Raw genomic sequence first — 13,436 nt, forward strand, 5'->3', positions numbered from 1 at the left:
TCTTGAAAAACCATGTTATAAAGCAAAGGTGTGGGGTGAAAGGAACTGACACTGAAGATGCAGAGAGCACTTTAAAAAAAAAAAAAAAAAACATTTGTATATCTGTCCTTTCTTCTTATATTTGGACTATTCTTTAAATCTGTCCATTTTTGGTCTGCCAAATCTTTGGAACTGCAATAGTGAATTGCCAGAGCACCCAGCAGGCTGACTGCTATACTAGGTATGGGAAGTGGATTTGACTTGGGTTGGATCCACCAACAGGACAAAGCAGGCCTCAGGGCCCCAGACCCCCAGCTGCTCCAGGCCAGTGGGTTTTGGTGTCAGACTTTTGGGCCTTTTGACATCACACTCAGGAAAAGCACATGTGTAAATGATAAAGTGAATGCTGGCTGAATTTAGTTTCATGGCTTTGATTTCAGGGTCCCAGTTTCGTGTAAACTGGCTCACCGTAATGCCTGACTGTTACACTGGAGCAAAGTAGTCTTTACTGTTAGTTAGACTTGTGTTTTTTTAATCCTATGACAATATAAAATGCCTGAAAGGGCCCTATCGCTCAGAACAGATGAAAGAATCATGTAAAGCAAATAAATCAAATTTAGTTGAAGGGAAATGTGGTTTCTTATCAGCAAGGCTGATTCTGTGGTACGGTGCCCAAGACCGTATGCTCTCGTCAGGGGACCCTGAATTCATTGCAACACATAGCTGCGATGAAAGGTGCAACCAATAACAAGGCAAGTTTAGGCCATATATGACATAAAAGCATGTCAAAGAACTTTTTGTAATATATCAGAAACATTAAACAGGACATGTAGCATAAAACAAGACACAAATTAAAGGATTAAAAATGGAAAAATCAAATTTATGCTGGTGCAAAGCAGAGTTAGTTTTAGTTTTGTGATGCATATCTAAATGATATGGGACTTCTGAAGTCACCGACGTGTCACGTGTGTCTGAGCAGTGATTGTACCTCAGTATTCCTGCATATAACAAGTCAGATTTATCTAGTGAGAGTATACGCAGCCTATATGGCCTCAATAAAAGTAGGTCACCAGCAGAGATCCTACATTTTTTTACACATGCTCTGGCTGTGATTAGTGTTTTGGGACATTTTGTAATTTTACATTTCTAATTCATTATGCTGTCAAGGTTACTCCACAGAACAGCAGACTACACAATCTAGTTGGATAAAAACTTTCCCAACATGTAGTTTTTACTTGCCATTCATGTTTAAAATCAGGTCCCCTCCCCAGAGAGCACGACTGTGCAAGCTAAGTCTTACACCGCACACAAAATAAAGACATTCTGTGTTTTGAGCTCAGCCACAAAGATGCTGAATGAGAGCGTAGTCAGATTTCCTCAGTGGCTAAGAACCTACATTGCAAAAATATCATCAGCAGTCAAACTGACCCAGGAATAAGAAGCCGGATCAAGTGGGAGAAGATAGTCTTTGTATGCAACTGAATATTTGAAATGTTTTTACAAAATCATGAATCAGGATGGCTTTTAAATCCAAGCTTTTCAAAACAAATTTAAAACTTCATATAATTTTTTTTTTTTTTTTTACTTTCTAGCAACATATATACTGTGATGTTTGAGCAAATCCTTATACGTTTTAAACACACAGCCTTCAGTAACCATATGAGGAGCATAGTGCAACAAAATGCAAAGATGGTAGTAATTATTGATTAACAGGGACCAGACTGCAACAAGAGGCTTAAACAGATGGTGATCTATTAATCAGGCTTTTTTTGTGAGCGTGGTCATTTTTTTCAGTTGCCTAAAGAGTAATCCCATTTACATTTTTAATTGTACATCACATTAAATATTGAAAGCGTTACTCTGTGCCCCCCATTATCAGAGTCTCTTTACAGAATATTAAGAGAATAGTGTTGCATTTAGGGATATTTTAGCCCATCGTTGTAAATTGGTGTCTCAAAACATTCAGAGACGTCACTGGAAGAGGTCCAGTCCTGAGGCATTTCCTCTTGAGTTATCTCCCCTCACATTCCATCTGAGACATGGTTATCTGATAAATAATGTTTTATATATCTTCTTATTACCACTTACACGTAGGTTATTAAAGTTCTTGTTTTTTGCAGAACAAAAAGGCATTCTAAGGTGTTTTTTATTTGCAAATTTGTTTTATGTAAATCCTCTCACATTTGGCTGCCAATGGACAAAACTCAGACTGGCAATGAAAAATGGGATCAGTGCTTTAAATCTCATTTCCTATGATTGAGGAATTTTAACTTCTTCTTTTTCATAAGACTTGTGTCAAATCAAACAAATGCTGTGTCTCGAAATCTTTAATTTTTTGCTCAATGCACAAGTTCATAAAAGTTCATATTAGCTGCAGCAAATGTCTTTCCAGAAATTATGCTGTGTGTGCATATAAGGATTGCATGTGTCCACGTGTTTACCATGTTCAGCTTCCAGCTGCATCTCCTAGCAACAGTAGGTTGGAAAAGCCATATGTACACAGCCAGTGGGCTTGGGGCAACATGGCACGCTGCAGCCGGGCCAGTGGTCCCTATAGCAACATCTCAAACAACATCAAATGATCAGCGAAAATGGAAAAAGGAACAGGTGATATGGTCAGAGGAGCCAGTGGAACCTTTGAGAGAGTGTTTCAAACTCCATCCAGCCAGACATAACTCAAAAACACTAAAATCATCTCTACACCTGGCACCTCTCTCTCTTGTTGTTGTTGTTGTTGTTGCTCAAATGTGTTTTTTCGTTGTCATGTGTTGGTCTGCTGCTACTGTGATCTGGTGGTATGCAGCTTTACAGGAATGTGTGTTTTGTGTTGCGCATGCCCTGGCCTGAACTCAGCCTTGCATCCATGCAAGTCATTGTAAGAGAGGCCAAGACTAAGATGGGAAGTCCTGCTCATTCTGACGGAAAAGATGTGTACTGACAAAACAATCTACATTTAGGGTCCGCAGACCAAAACAAATCAAAAACAATCAAAATAACAAAAATTATTGTCAGGTGCGCAGCAAGATTGGCAGACTGAGGCCTTTTTCTTAAAATATTCAAGACAAGGATGGGTATTTGTCCTTTTTCTCTCTGCATGAGGAATGACACTTTGTGACCTGACTTTCTCATCTCAATATTTAAAGGGACAATGCTGCCACCTTGCGTCAGATAAAAGAACTGAATTTAAATATGGGTCTAAAAAAAAGTAAAAAACATGAAGAGCAAATTATAACTTGCACCCCACCTAACCAACATCACAAAAATAAAATAAAACTAAATGTAAAATAACATTTAAGCATAAAATTTAAGTTACGTGTCCACTACCCAAACCATGTTTGAAGCACAAAAGAGCACAGGAAGTTAAAATTTCACCAAACCCCTAAATGATTACAAGATTTTCGTGACACTTTGCAGGTTTGTGTGCGGTTAAAAACGTCTGCCTCTATCATTACTGACTTATCAGTCAGTTACTTTTCAGATCTGTACCTCACTATTCCTGTTGATCCCACACGTAGCAGCAGTGTCAACAGCAGTTCAAGACTTACTGTATGTTCATTGGGGAAATGGGGCCATACTTTTAAAATAAGCAATGCCTGAGCATTTAAATAAGTAATCAAAGGCCAAATTTGACTTTTATTTGGTCATCTTAGTTACTGTGGACAACAAGTCCTCCACATGCCACAACAGACATCAAATTTGTCGTTAAGTGCGTCTGATTACATTTTTTGTTTTGTGATGCTTTGTGTTGTTTATCAATGTGAGAAATGAGAGAAATATCTTAAATATCGTCCCGAAAACTCAGGTAGGAAGTAACGAAGCATCAAGTGTTGAAAAAGAAAAGGTGACAGAGGCACACAAATGGTTTTATTCACAATGTCTTCAGCACAGACGGCATCGCTGCACCAGTGTCTTCTGTCTCTGTGGTAGTTTGTTGCCAAGGTAACCGCGAGAGACCAATGACCCTGTCATTATGTTGCCTTTTAGTACAAAGCATCATTTTCTCATGGCCCATTACAAAAATGTTTGATAGAAGACAAGCTGTCAAAGTGCCACAGGAGGAAGATTCAGTCAGTTAACGCAGACATTTAATCAACCTTGGTTATATGCAGGTAATCTGTATTTTATACTTTATACTGTTCATTCCCAATGAGCTCAGATCACCACCAGGCCCTCTGTCTCCCCTCTGCAACAGTATATCCTGCAGACCTATCAGCCAGTCACTCACTGTGCTGACTGGCATCTTTATTGAAGCCACATGCCCTGATTCCCTGGTCCTGCAGGGAGCTGCCAACTGCTTCGTGTCCACTATAGCAGCAATGCATCACTTCTCAACTTAGATTTTTTTTTTTATTATTATCTTCATCAGTGTAACTGGTCCCTGTTCCAAGTTCAATTTACTCTATTCTTGTTTGAAGTTGCAAAATTTCATCTGATGGTATTTCTTAATATTGGTCAGGAATCATGAAATTGCTTCAGCGGAATATTTATTTTGCACATATTTTAGGCTTTAACAAATTCACAGTCACGTTTTAAAGGGCAGTGATATGTGGGAGTGAAATGGTCTTAGGTGGTGACAAAAGCAAAGTGACTAGTTGGTGAGAGCTGCGAGAATATGTGGGCTACTCTTGGCGACTTTTGCATTATTTAAAAACGGTTATTTTATAAATTCAATTAAACCAAAGAATTGAATTTAAATATAACTGAGACTGCTGCAATCATTGCAACAGATCAAAAGTAAATCATTCATAAATCTTCATTGATTTATACTAAAATATATGAACTATTTTCTATTAAAGCTGAACATGCTGATATACAGTGTAGAAACACCTTGCAAATGTACACAATACAGCTTCATGCAATGCCTTGAAAATGACAAGTTTAAAATAACACTTCTCTAAAACAGTTTGAACATAAACTGAACATTATAGTCTTCATGAACGTGGGATTAATTGCAGGCATGATGACTACATTAATCTATCTGTAGATCTGCTCACTGCTTGAGTTGGAAAAAGATTCGTGGCAGCATTCTTCACTTACTCACACAGCAAATCACTGAGCATTACATTCTGAATTTCTATAGTGGATAAAAGGCCTAATTTTACTTGATCTACTATCAGACAGTTCTACCGTTCATATAACTGTATTTAATATCAAAAGGACAAACATTTTAATTATTAGAGTAACAACATTGGGTCACAACCAAAACCTACAACAGGAATATTCAAACTCAGTAGCAAGCGGTCCGGATTGGAAGATCACAGGGAGCTCGAAAGTCACAGAATATTTTCTCAATTAATGGCTAAGTAACTTCTGATGTTAAAGCGATATATTAAAACATAAATAAACTAATCACTCACATCTTAATGAAACTATCAAAACAATTCCAAGCATAAAGTGCTTACAGCAGGTCCAGATCCATATTTGTTTGGGCAAACGGTGAAACAAATCTGGACAGACAGACACACTAAAGGGATTTTAATTTGAAATACAAATAGGACGTCCAACATTTGGCCAACCAATGGTGACTTTGGCTTTAGCTAAGGAACAGCTGACAGTAAGTTTGGTTTCCAGACTCTGCTGTGCCACATGTTCCCCGGGTCTCTGTTTTTTACCCTTTGGAGGCCCGGCTGACATATTATCGGTTAATGTGACGCCATTGACACTTGCGAGATCAGAAACAGACGAACGACACGTGGTGCATTCTGGGTAATGTAGTTTATATCGTTTATGAGCACCGGCGCGCTTTAAGTGTCTAAAAGTTGTCATGACAGAAACCGTTGATGAACTGAAGCTGAAACTTGGTCTGTTTCCTCTCCACGTTTCTCCTGGAAGCGGTTTCCTTCCTCAGCTTTGCAGCCTGAGTCCCATTTGGCTGCATCAGTGTGTTTAATGGAGTCCCGTCGATGCTGCCAGGTGAGCAGGGCTCGTGTGATTGAGTGAAGGCAGATGGTCCAGCCCTCTCCTCCTCCTCCTCCTCCGCCTCCTCCTCCTCAGCCGCAGCAGCAGCAACAGCAGCAGGATCGCAAGATGGTAGCAGCGCACACTTCTTCACATTCGTCTGAATCTGCCGAGTGGATTATCTGTCTGGATAAAAGGTAATCCTTTCACACCACCGCTTGCAGCAACTCATTTCAGGCCACCGTATGACCGAAGAATTAACTGGGTAATTACGCGATTTTGATTTTCCACAAGAAGCAGCTTGGGCGTTGTGTTTCAACAGCTGCATTAAAACATTAAATTTCGACTGTGTAATTTTAATTTCCCAACGGAATTAAGATTTAATGCATCAGAGCTTGAATTAGGGCACCCTTGAAAGCGCCAAGGTTACCGTTCATTTCAGGACACCGGGTTATAACGCCTTTGACCTGACTGTTGGCTGAAGGTTTAAACATAAAGAACTATTAATACACTCAGCTGCAGCAAAACATGGATAATGAAATATTAAAGCAAAGCTATAATCTAAGCAACCAGGATACTAACTTTATAAATCTGTGTTTGATGATATTGATAAATGTTCACTTGCACTCCAAACTACATTTGCCTCTTCAGGTTACCTGCCAGGTGCTCCAGTGTCTCACCTACTCAGATTTATTGTATTTGAGAAACAGGGAAGCATTATGACTTCTATGTTTTACAGTGCTACAAGATTAATTCGGAGACCAAACTGTTGTCAGAAGTCATATACAAATATTTGATATGCCACATCGACAGCTCTCAATCTAATGGCAAATGCTGCTTTAAGGTTCTCCGCTCATCTCTGAAGTGATTCATTTTAGACTAATAACTGCTTCACGACCCAGTGCGACGTTTGGCTTAATGAAAATCTGAAACTTCCAAATGCACACCTGTTAAACCTTTAAACAGCTGCAGCGGACTGCGGATCACAATACTTACACGGCACAACTTTATCCGACATTTCTTTAATCTACAGCAAAGCGCTGCAAACCTTTAGAGCACTACCCGTTGCACAGATCTTTCCATTTAGATTTTATCTCCCAACATTTTGGCAGATGAACAAAATGCTCCCTGTGTGAAACAAGTGAACATCTTGGGGTCGCTTAGATTCACAGGAGGGAGAGAATGAGGGGTGCATCATCAAGAAAAGATCCAAAGTGCAGCAGCTATAAACAGCAAAGTGACGCAGTGTGCCAAGGCGTGTTTACACAGTCATGTCCTCTGGTTGGTTGTAGAACCACCTGTGTCCCTCACATAAAATGGTCCTTGCATGACTCACCTTCTAGCAAATACCATCCATGATGCACCTCACCAATCTGTTGCTAATTTTATTTATTTTTTTACATGCAAAGGATGATGAACTTATTTGTTTCCACGTGGATCCACAGAGCATCTAAAACATGTTATTGAAGTTTTTGATGTTAAAGAACAGACGAGTGAACACAAAAACAAAAACAAGGGTGTCATTTGCTTTAAGAGTTGCAGTTTAATACGGAGCGTTCAGAAATGTGATGTCTCACTCGGCATTTTCACATCTCATGCTGATCTGAAAACTAGAAGCAGTTGTTATAGGTTCATCATTGTTTGCACTGTACGTGCTGTAACAAGCTGCCATGATGAAAACATTCTGTCCTCACTTGGACTGCAGATCAGCACTTTTAGATTTTTCTTTTTTTTCTTTTCTCCTCCTTTTGACTTGGCTGGCCTTCAAATAGACACATGGCTTTGAAACTCGGTGCTCCCACACAACTCTGTCTCCGGCCTTGTAGTCCTCACTTTGTGAGCGTATATGTTGAAATAATGCGGAGCAGAAATGATGAGCGGGTGCAACATAAGATGTGAGTCAGTTGTGATCACAGTCGTGTCAGGAAGTGACTGCTGTGAGGTAAAAGGGGGAATAAATGATGAGTAGTTTTCTTTATTCTGCTACGACAGAGCAGTACAATACATAATATGCATAATGCAGTTGACAAACTTGTTTCTGAGCCCCATTAGGCCACACTATTGTTGCAGCAGTGAAGCTTGTTACCCTTTTTGAATTATTGATCATGTTTGGTTTCACTGTTTTAAAGGATGGACATCGATTCAAAGGTGATGTAAGCTACAGTACAACCACCCACAAGTTACATCAGAAGCTCTGGACTCAGTAACAAATGTGAGGAGGTGCAATACGAGAAGCACGGCAGCAACAACACAAAGGTTGAACACTGTGAATGTAATCAGCATTTTTCAATGCAGTTTAAGTCACTCACGTTTTTGATGGATTGCCATGAGCAGCTTCAAATAGAAACGACTGTGGGTATCCACCAGGGTATCACCTTTCATATTAAACTTAAAGCAATTATCTACTTTTGTAAATAGTCTCTTTTAGGAGGATTCACTTGAAACAAAAGTGTTTGTTGAGCAAGAACCGAAACTGTGTCAGTCCTTGCAATCTAAATAAAAAGGACTAAAGAAAATATATTTTATATTTTTATGAAATAAATGACCACACTGAGAAATCAACATTTACATATGACAGCAAGAAGATTATTGGTTCACATAAAAGTGTGACATAATCTGAATGTGGTGTAAATGACCTCCAGCTCAGTCAGCTGAGAAATACTCTGAAGTTTTGCTTCACTTGCATTAAATTAGAGCTGTATAAGAAGTTATTTTTTTCTTTATACCTAACCGGTATTATAAAATGTGTTATTATTTGTACTGTGCACTTCTACAGTGGGTACGGAAAGTATTCAGACCCCTTTAAATTTTTCACTCTTTGTTTCATTGCAGCCATTTGCTAAAATCAAAAAAGTTCATTTTATTTCTCATTAATGTACACTCAGCACCCTATCTTGACAGAAAAAAACAGAAATGTAGAAATTTGTGCAAATTTATTAAAAAAGAAAAACTGAAATATCACATGGTCATAAGTATTCAGACCCTTTGCTGTGACACTCATATTTAACTCACATGCTGTCCATTTCTTCTGATCCTCCTTGAGATGGTTCTACTCCTTCATTGGAGTCCAGCTGTGTTTAATTAAACTGATTGGACTTGATTAGGAAAGGCACACACCTGTCTATATAAGACCTTACAGCTCACAGTGCATGTCAGAGCAAATGAGAATCATGAGGTCGAAGGAACTGTCCAAGGAGCTCAGAGACAGAATTGTGGCAAGGCACAGATCTGGCCAAGGTTACAAAATAATTTCTGCAGCACTCAAGGTTCCTAAGAGCACAGTGGCCTCCATAATCCTTAAATGGAAGAAGTTTGGGACGACCAGAACTCTTCCTAGACCTGGCCGTCCAGCTAAACTGAGCAATCGTGGGAGAAGAGCCTTGGTGAGAGAGGTAAAGAAGAACCCAAAGATCACTGTGGCTGAGCTCCAGAGATGCAGTAGGGAGATGGGAGAAAGTTCCACAAAGTCAACTATCACTGCAGCCCTCCACCAGTCGGGGCTTTATGGCAGAGTGGCCCGACGGAAGCCTCTCCTCAGTGCAAGACATATGAAAGCCCGCATAGAGTTTGACAAAAAACACATGAAGGACTCCCAGACTATGAGAAATAAGATTCTCTGGTCTGATGAGACCAAGATTGAACTTTTTGGCGTTAATTCTAAGCGGTATGTGTGGAGAAAACCAGGCACTGCTCATCACCTGCCCAATACAATCCCAACAGTGAAACATGGTGGTGGCGGCATCATGCTATGGGGGTGTTTTTCAGCTGCAGGGACAGGACGACTGGTTGCAATTGAAGGAAAGATGAATGCGGCCGAGTACAGAGATATCCTGGAAGAAAACCTCTTCCAGAGTGCTCTGGACCTCAGACTGGGCCGAAGGTTCACCTTCCAACAAGACAATGACCCTAAGCACACAGCTAAAATAACAAAGGAGTGGCTTCGGAACAACTCTGTGACCATTCTTGACTGGCCCAGCCAGAGCCCTGACCTAAACCCAATTGAGCATCTCTGGAGAGACCTGAAAATGGCTGTCCACCAACGTTCACCATCCAACCTGACGGAACTGGAGAGGATCTGCAAGGAAGAATGGCAGAGGATCCCCAAATCCAGGTGTGAAAAGCTTGTTGCATCATTCCCAAGAAGACTCATGGCTGTACGAGCTCAAAAGGGTGCTTCTACTCAATACTGAGCAAAGGGTCTGAATACTTATGACCATGTGATATTTCAGGTTTTCTTTTTTAATAAATTTGCACAAATTTCTACATTTCTGTTTTTTTCTGTCAAGATGGGGTGCTTAGTGTACATTAATGAGAAATAAAATGAACTTTTTTGATTTTAGCAAATGGCTGCAATGAAACAAAGAGTGAAAAATTTAAAGGGGTCTGAATACTTTCCGTACCCACTGCAAGTTGTCAAACTTCATGAAAAGTCCATCACACTGTAGCTTTGAAGTCCGATCTTCTGTCCATGGCCGCTGCTATTGTGCAACTGTAAATACAAGTTACAGCATATCGACCTGGACAGGAAACAAAAACAGTGTTGTGTGTGAAATAATTGGTGTCGACACATCTTTTTTTCAGAGCTTCACACTTTCAGAATCCAAGTTGCCGTTACAGTATGTCGTGCCGAATGACGTTGACTCTGCAGCCTGTTAAGGTACCGTTTTAGTTAAATGCTCATTGTTCTTTTCTTTTTCTTTCTCCAGACCAGCAGAGCGCTCGGGGGAAGATGTTGACATAATCCTGGCGGGTCTGAAAAATGTGAAGGCCTTTGAGAGATTCCACCTGAAGTTGCTGCAGCAGATCTGCCTGTGTGGATTGTATGAGTGCTTGGAGAAAGGCATCACCTGTAGGTCCAAACACATGCTTTAAATGTATCTGAGGACAAAATAATTCAGTAATTCCCAACCAGCTGTATAAGTAACCCAGAGGCTACTTAACAAGGTTGGGAACCACTGAAAGACCTCATTTAAGAGAATTAAAAGGATGTCTCTGTTCAGTAGTTGTTCTTAAATCAGGCCTTTTTCTCTGAAACTGCTGCTTTTTTCAGTGTATCGCCAAGGAGACATTGGCACCAGCTGGTATGCCGTCCTCTCTGGTTCACTGGATGTTAAAGTGTCTGAGACATCAAGTTATCAGGTACAATTGATATTATTTCATACACATCATATGAAACCCCAGTTTTACCTAAAAGATGATGAAATCATTGGAGTTTATAGGGTGAAAGAGCTCTCCTCGTTGTTTTAGCATAACTGGCGTAACCACATCTATTTTTTTTTTTAAATCAAATAATAGTTTTGTGTGCTAAATTTGCACCTAAATCTGCATCATCCTTTCTTTCTGAAGATTATTATTTATTTATTTTTTTATCAGTAATGCTCCACTTGAAATTCAGCACACATAAAAAAAATAAATAAATCCACATCCAACCTCCGAAAGCCTGTTTGGAGTGTCGGCTTTAATTTTTTATTTTTGTGTTAAATTGGGGAACTACTGAACATTTGTTAATACTGGAGCCTCATGCACCTCCGTCAGTTTGTCTGGGGGCTGATTGGAGTAATTTCTTCGCAGATTGGAGTGTATCCATCTATTTACCACAAGTGCTCAGGAGATTGTCTCTAACCTTTGAGAGTGGTCTGATCAGTGGAGAGCGCTGCTTCTCAAGAGCTGTGCACAAAAACCTCTTTTCTTTTAACAGAATAAGGACATTACCTTTGAATTCTTGCCTTGCTGCATGTTTTATTTTTTATGGAGGAATGATTCATGTAGAACACCATGCCTTCATCTCTTGTAGGATGCTGTTACGATATGCACACTGGGGACTGGCACAGCGTTTGGGGAGTCGATCCTGGATAACACCCCCCGACATGCTACCATTGTCACACGAGAATTCAGCGAGCTCCTACGCATTGAACAGCGGGAGTTCAGGTCTCTGTGGGAGGTGAGCACTTCTATTGTCTCCATCTGTAGTTGTAGCAGCCTACAGAAATTGTGATGCATCTCATAGATTAACCCGAGGCGAGATCAAGCATCTATTTTCTTTGATCCATTTTAGGCCATTGTCTCGAGACACTTACAAAAATATGCAGATTTTTTAGTAACCAAAATTCCAAGGACACATTTAATGTTTTCTGGAATTCAACTAACCTTCCTCCACCTCTCCGTATCTCTGCCAAGTCTTTTCTTTTATTAGTGATTCAAATAATAAACAGAAAACAAAACAGCCTGATTATAAAACAGGAATCCTATTTATAGAATTGCCACCAATAACAGGTAAAATATGATTATTTGTACAGTTTTACAGAGAAACTGACTCTTTTTACATTAAAAAGTCACTTATAACAGATACAGAGCAGATCCTCAACAGCTGAGTGGGTCGCTCAAAGGCAGCACACAATGCTTTCCATATATCCCTTAAATCCTGAGCAACTGAGGGGGCTGCTTAAAGCCAACTTACAGCCACCTGCACTCGCCTGTTCTTGTTGCAACTGAAATGTTGAATATGAAAACCATGACGAATTGAGCTGAGCGATAGCCAAAGCGTAGGCGGAGTATAGTCAGTGCGTCTTTTAGACTCGTGAATGTTGGGTCCTGCAGGAATGACGTGAGCTGTCCAGTCGTTCCTGTAACCTTCTGCTTTCAGGTTTGTGTGTCAGCGCTCTGATGTTGGTTTTGTTGGCGTGTGATGGGTTTACATCTTCTGACCACTAGATGGAAGTGCAGCACCGAGGAGACACTAACTTTCTCCGGCCCTGTGTGTTTACTGAGGTCTCATTAAATTCCTTATTTCAGCAAGAGTCATCTGCTGTAAGTAGAAGAGATTCAACATTTGCGTATAGTAGCATCAAACGAAATGAACTAAATCTGTAACATAACTTGCTGTGTGAGCACAAACATAAACTCAGAAGCGATGACTTTAGTATTGTATTCGATGCCATTTCCACACCAAAATAATTTTTTTAAGGACAACTCAAAGCAAAATGGTTCAGTCACAATTTCCCCACTAATCTCACCATCTCCTGCTCCTGTTGGCTGGTAGGTGTCATGCTGAGTAGAAGTCTCTGAACTCTGTACCCTCTGTACTGGGCTGGTTTCCTGAGAGAGACAGCCCATTTCCTCTGGGACCCTGGGCATCAGCGGGCTATGGGCTGTATGTGTGTCAGTGCACGGGCCAGCTGCAGTGGATGCTAAGCTCTGGCTGCGTGTGCGCTGAGGATCACGTGGAGGTATACTAGGCTGCACAGTTCACCTCTGCCCCGGGGCGACCTCTTCAGTAAGGTTGGTCTCAAATCAGATTTTATAGCTTCTGTCTCGGTCAGATTGTCTTATCTTGTTTTTCGATCTCTCTGGACTCGATGGTTTCGTACTATAATGACAGTGTGAAGTGACTTTTAAGATGTAGTTTGTTTGGTGTATGATGTTTTACACATATTTTGCAGCTGCTTTAGTGTTTAGTGTGTGTGAAGAGACACATGTTTTAACTGGTGCAGTTTCAAATTTAGGTTTAAGTTTTTATTTGTCACGTTGACAGAAATGCTTTCTGCCAAGTTTTTGCTCTT

The 13,436-nt window shown here is 40.2% G+C and overlaps 1 protein-coding gene across 2 annotated transcripts in view; it reads left to right on the forward strand.

Moving 5' to 3' along the window:
- Positions 1 to 5,844: 5,844 nt before the first annotated feature.
- The window catches only part of rapgef4a (Rap guanine nucleotide exchange factor 4a), a 32,497-nt gene continuing 24,905 nt past the window's right edge, over positions 5,845 to 13,436 (forward strand). Inside the window, exons 1-4 of one of the 2 annotated variants that reach the window (XM_069153827.1) lie at positions 5,845 to 6,074; positions 10,584 to 10,726; positions 10,928 to 11,016; positions 11,672 to 11,818. In XM_069153827.1, coding sequence (XP_069009928.1) covers positions 5,926 to 6,074; positions 10,584 to 10,726; positions 10,928 to 11,016; positions 11,672 to 11,818 — 528 coding nt within the window. In that variant the 5' untranslated portion in view covers positions 5,845 to 5,925. The remainder of the gene's footprint in view (positions 6,075 to 10,583; positions 10,727 to 10,927; positions 11,017 to 11,671; positions 11,819 to 13,436) is intronic. The other variant, XM_069153828.1, reaches the window with a different exon arrangement.

Source organism: Embiotoca jacksoni, unplaced genomic scaffold, assembly GCF_022577435.1.
Source record: "Embiotoca jacksoni isolate LCO1_2020_lvr unplaced genomic scaffold, fEmbJac1.0.p SCAF_2, whole genome shotgun sequence".
NCBI lineage: Eukaryota > Metazoa > Chordata > Actinopteri > Embiotocidae > Embiotoca > Embiotoca jacksoni.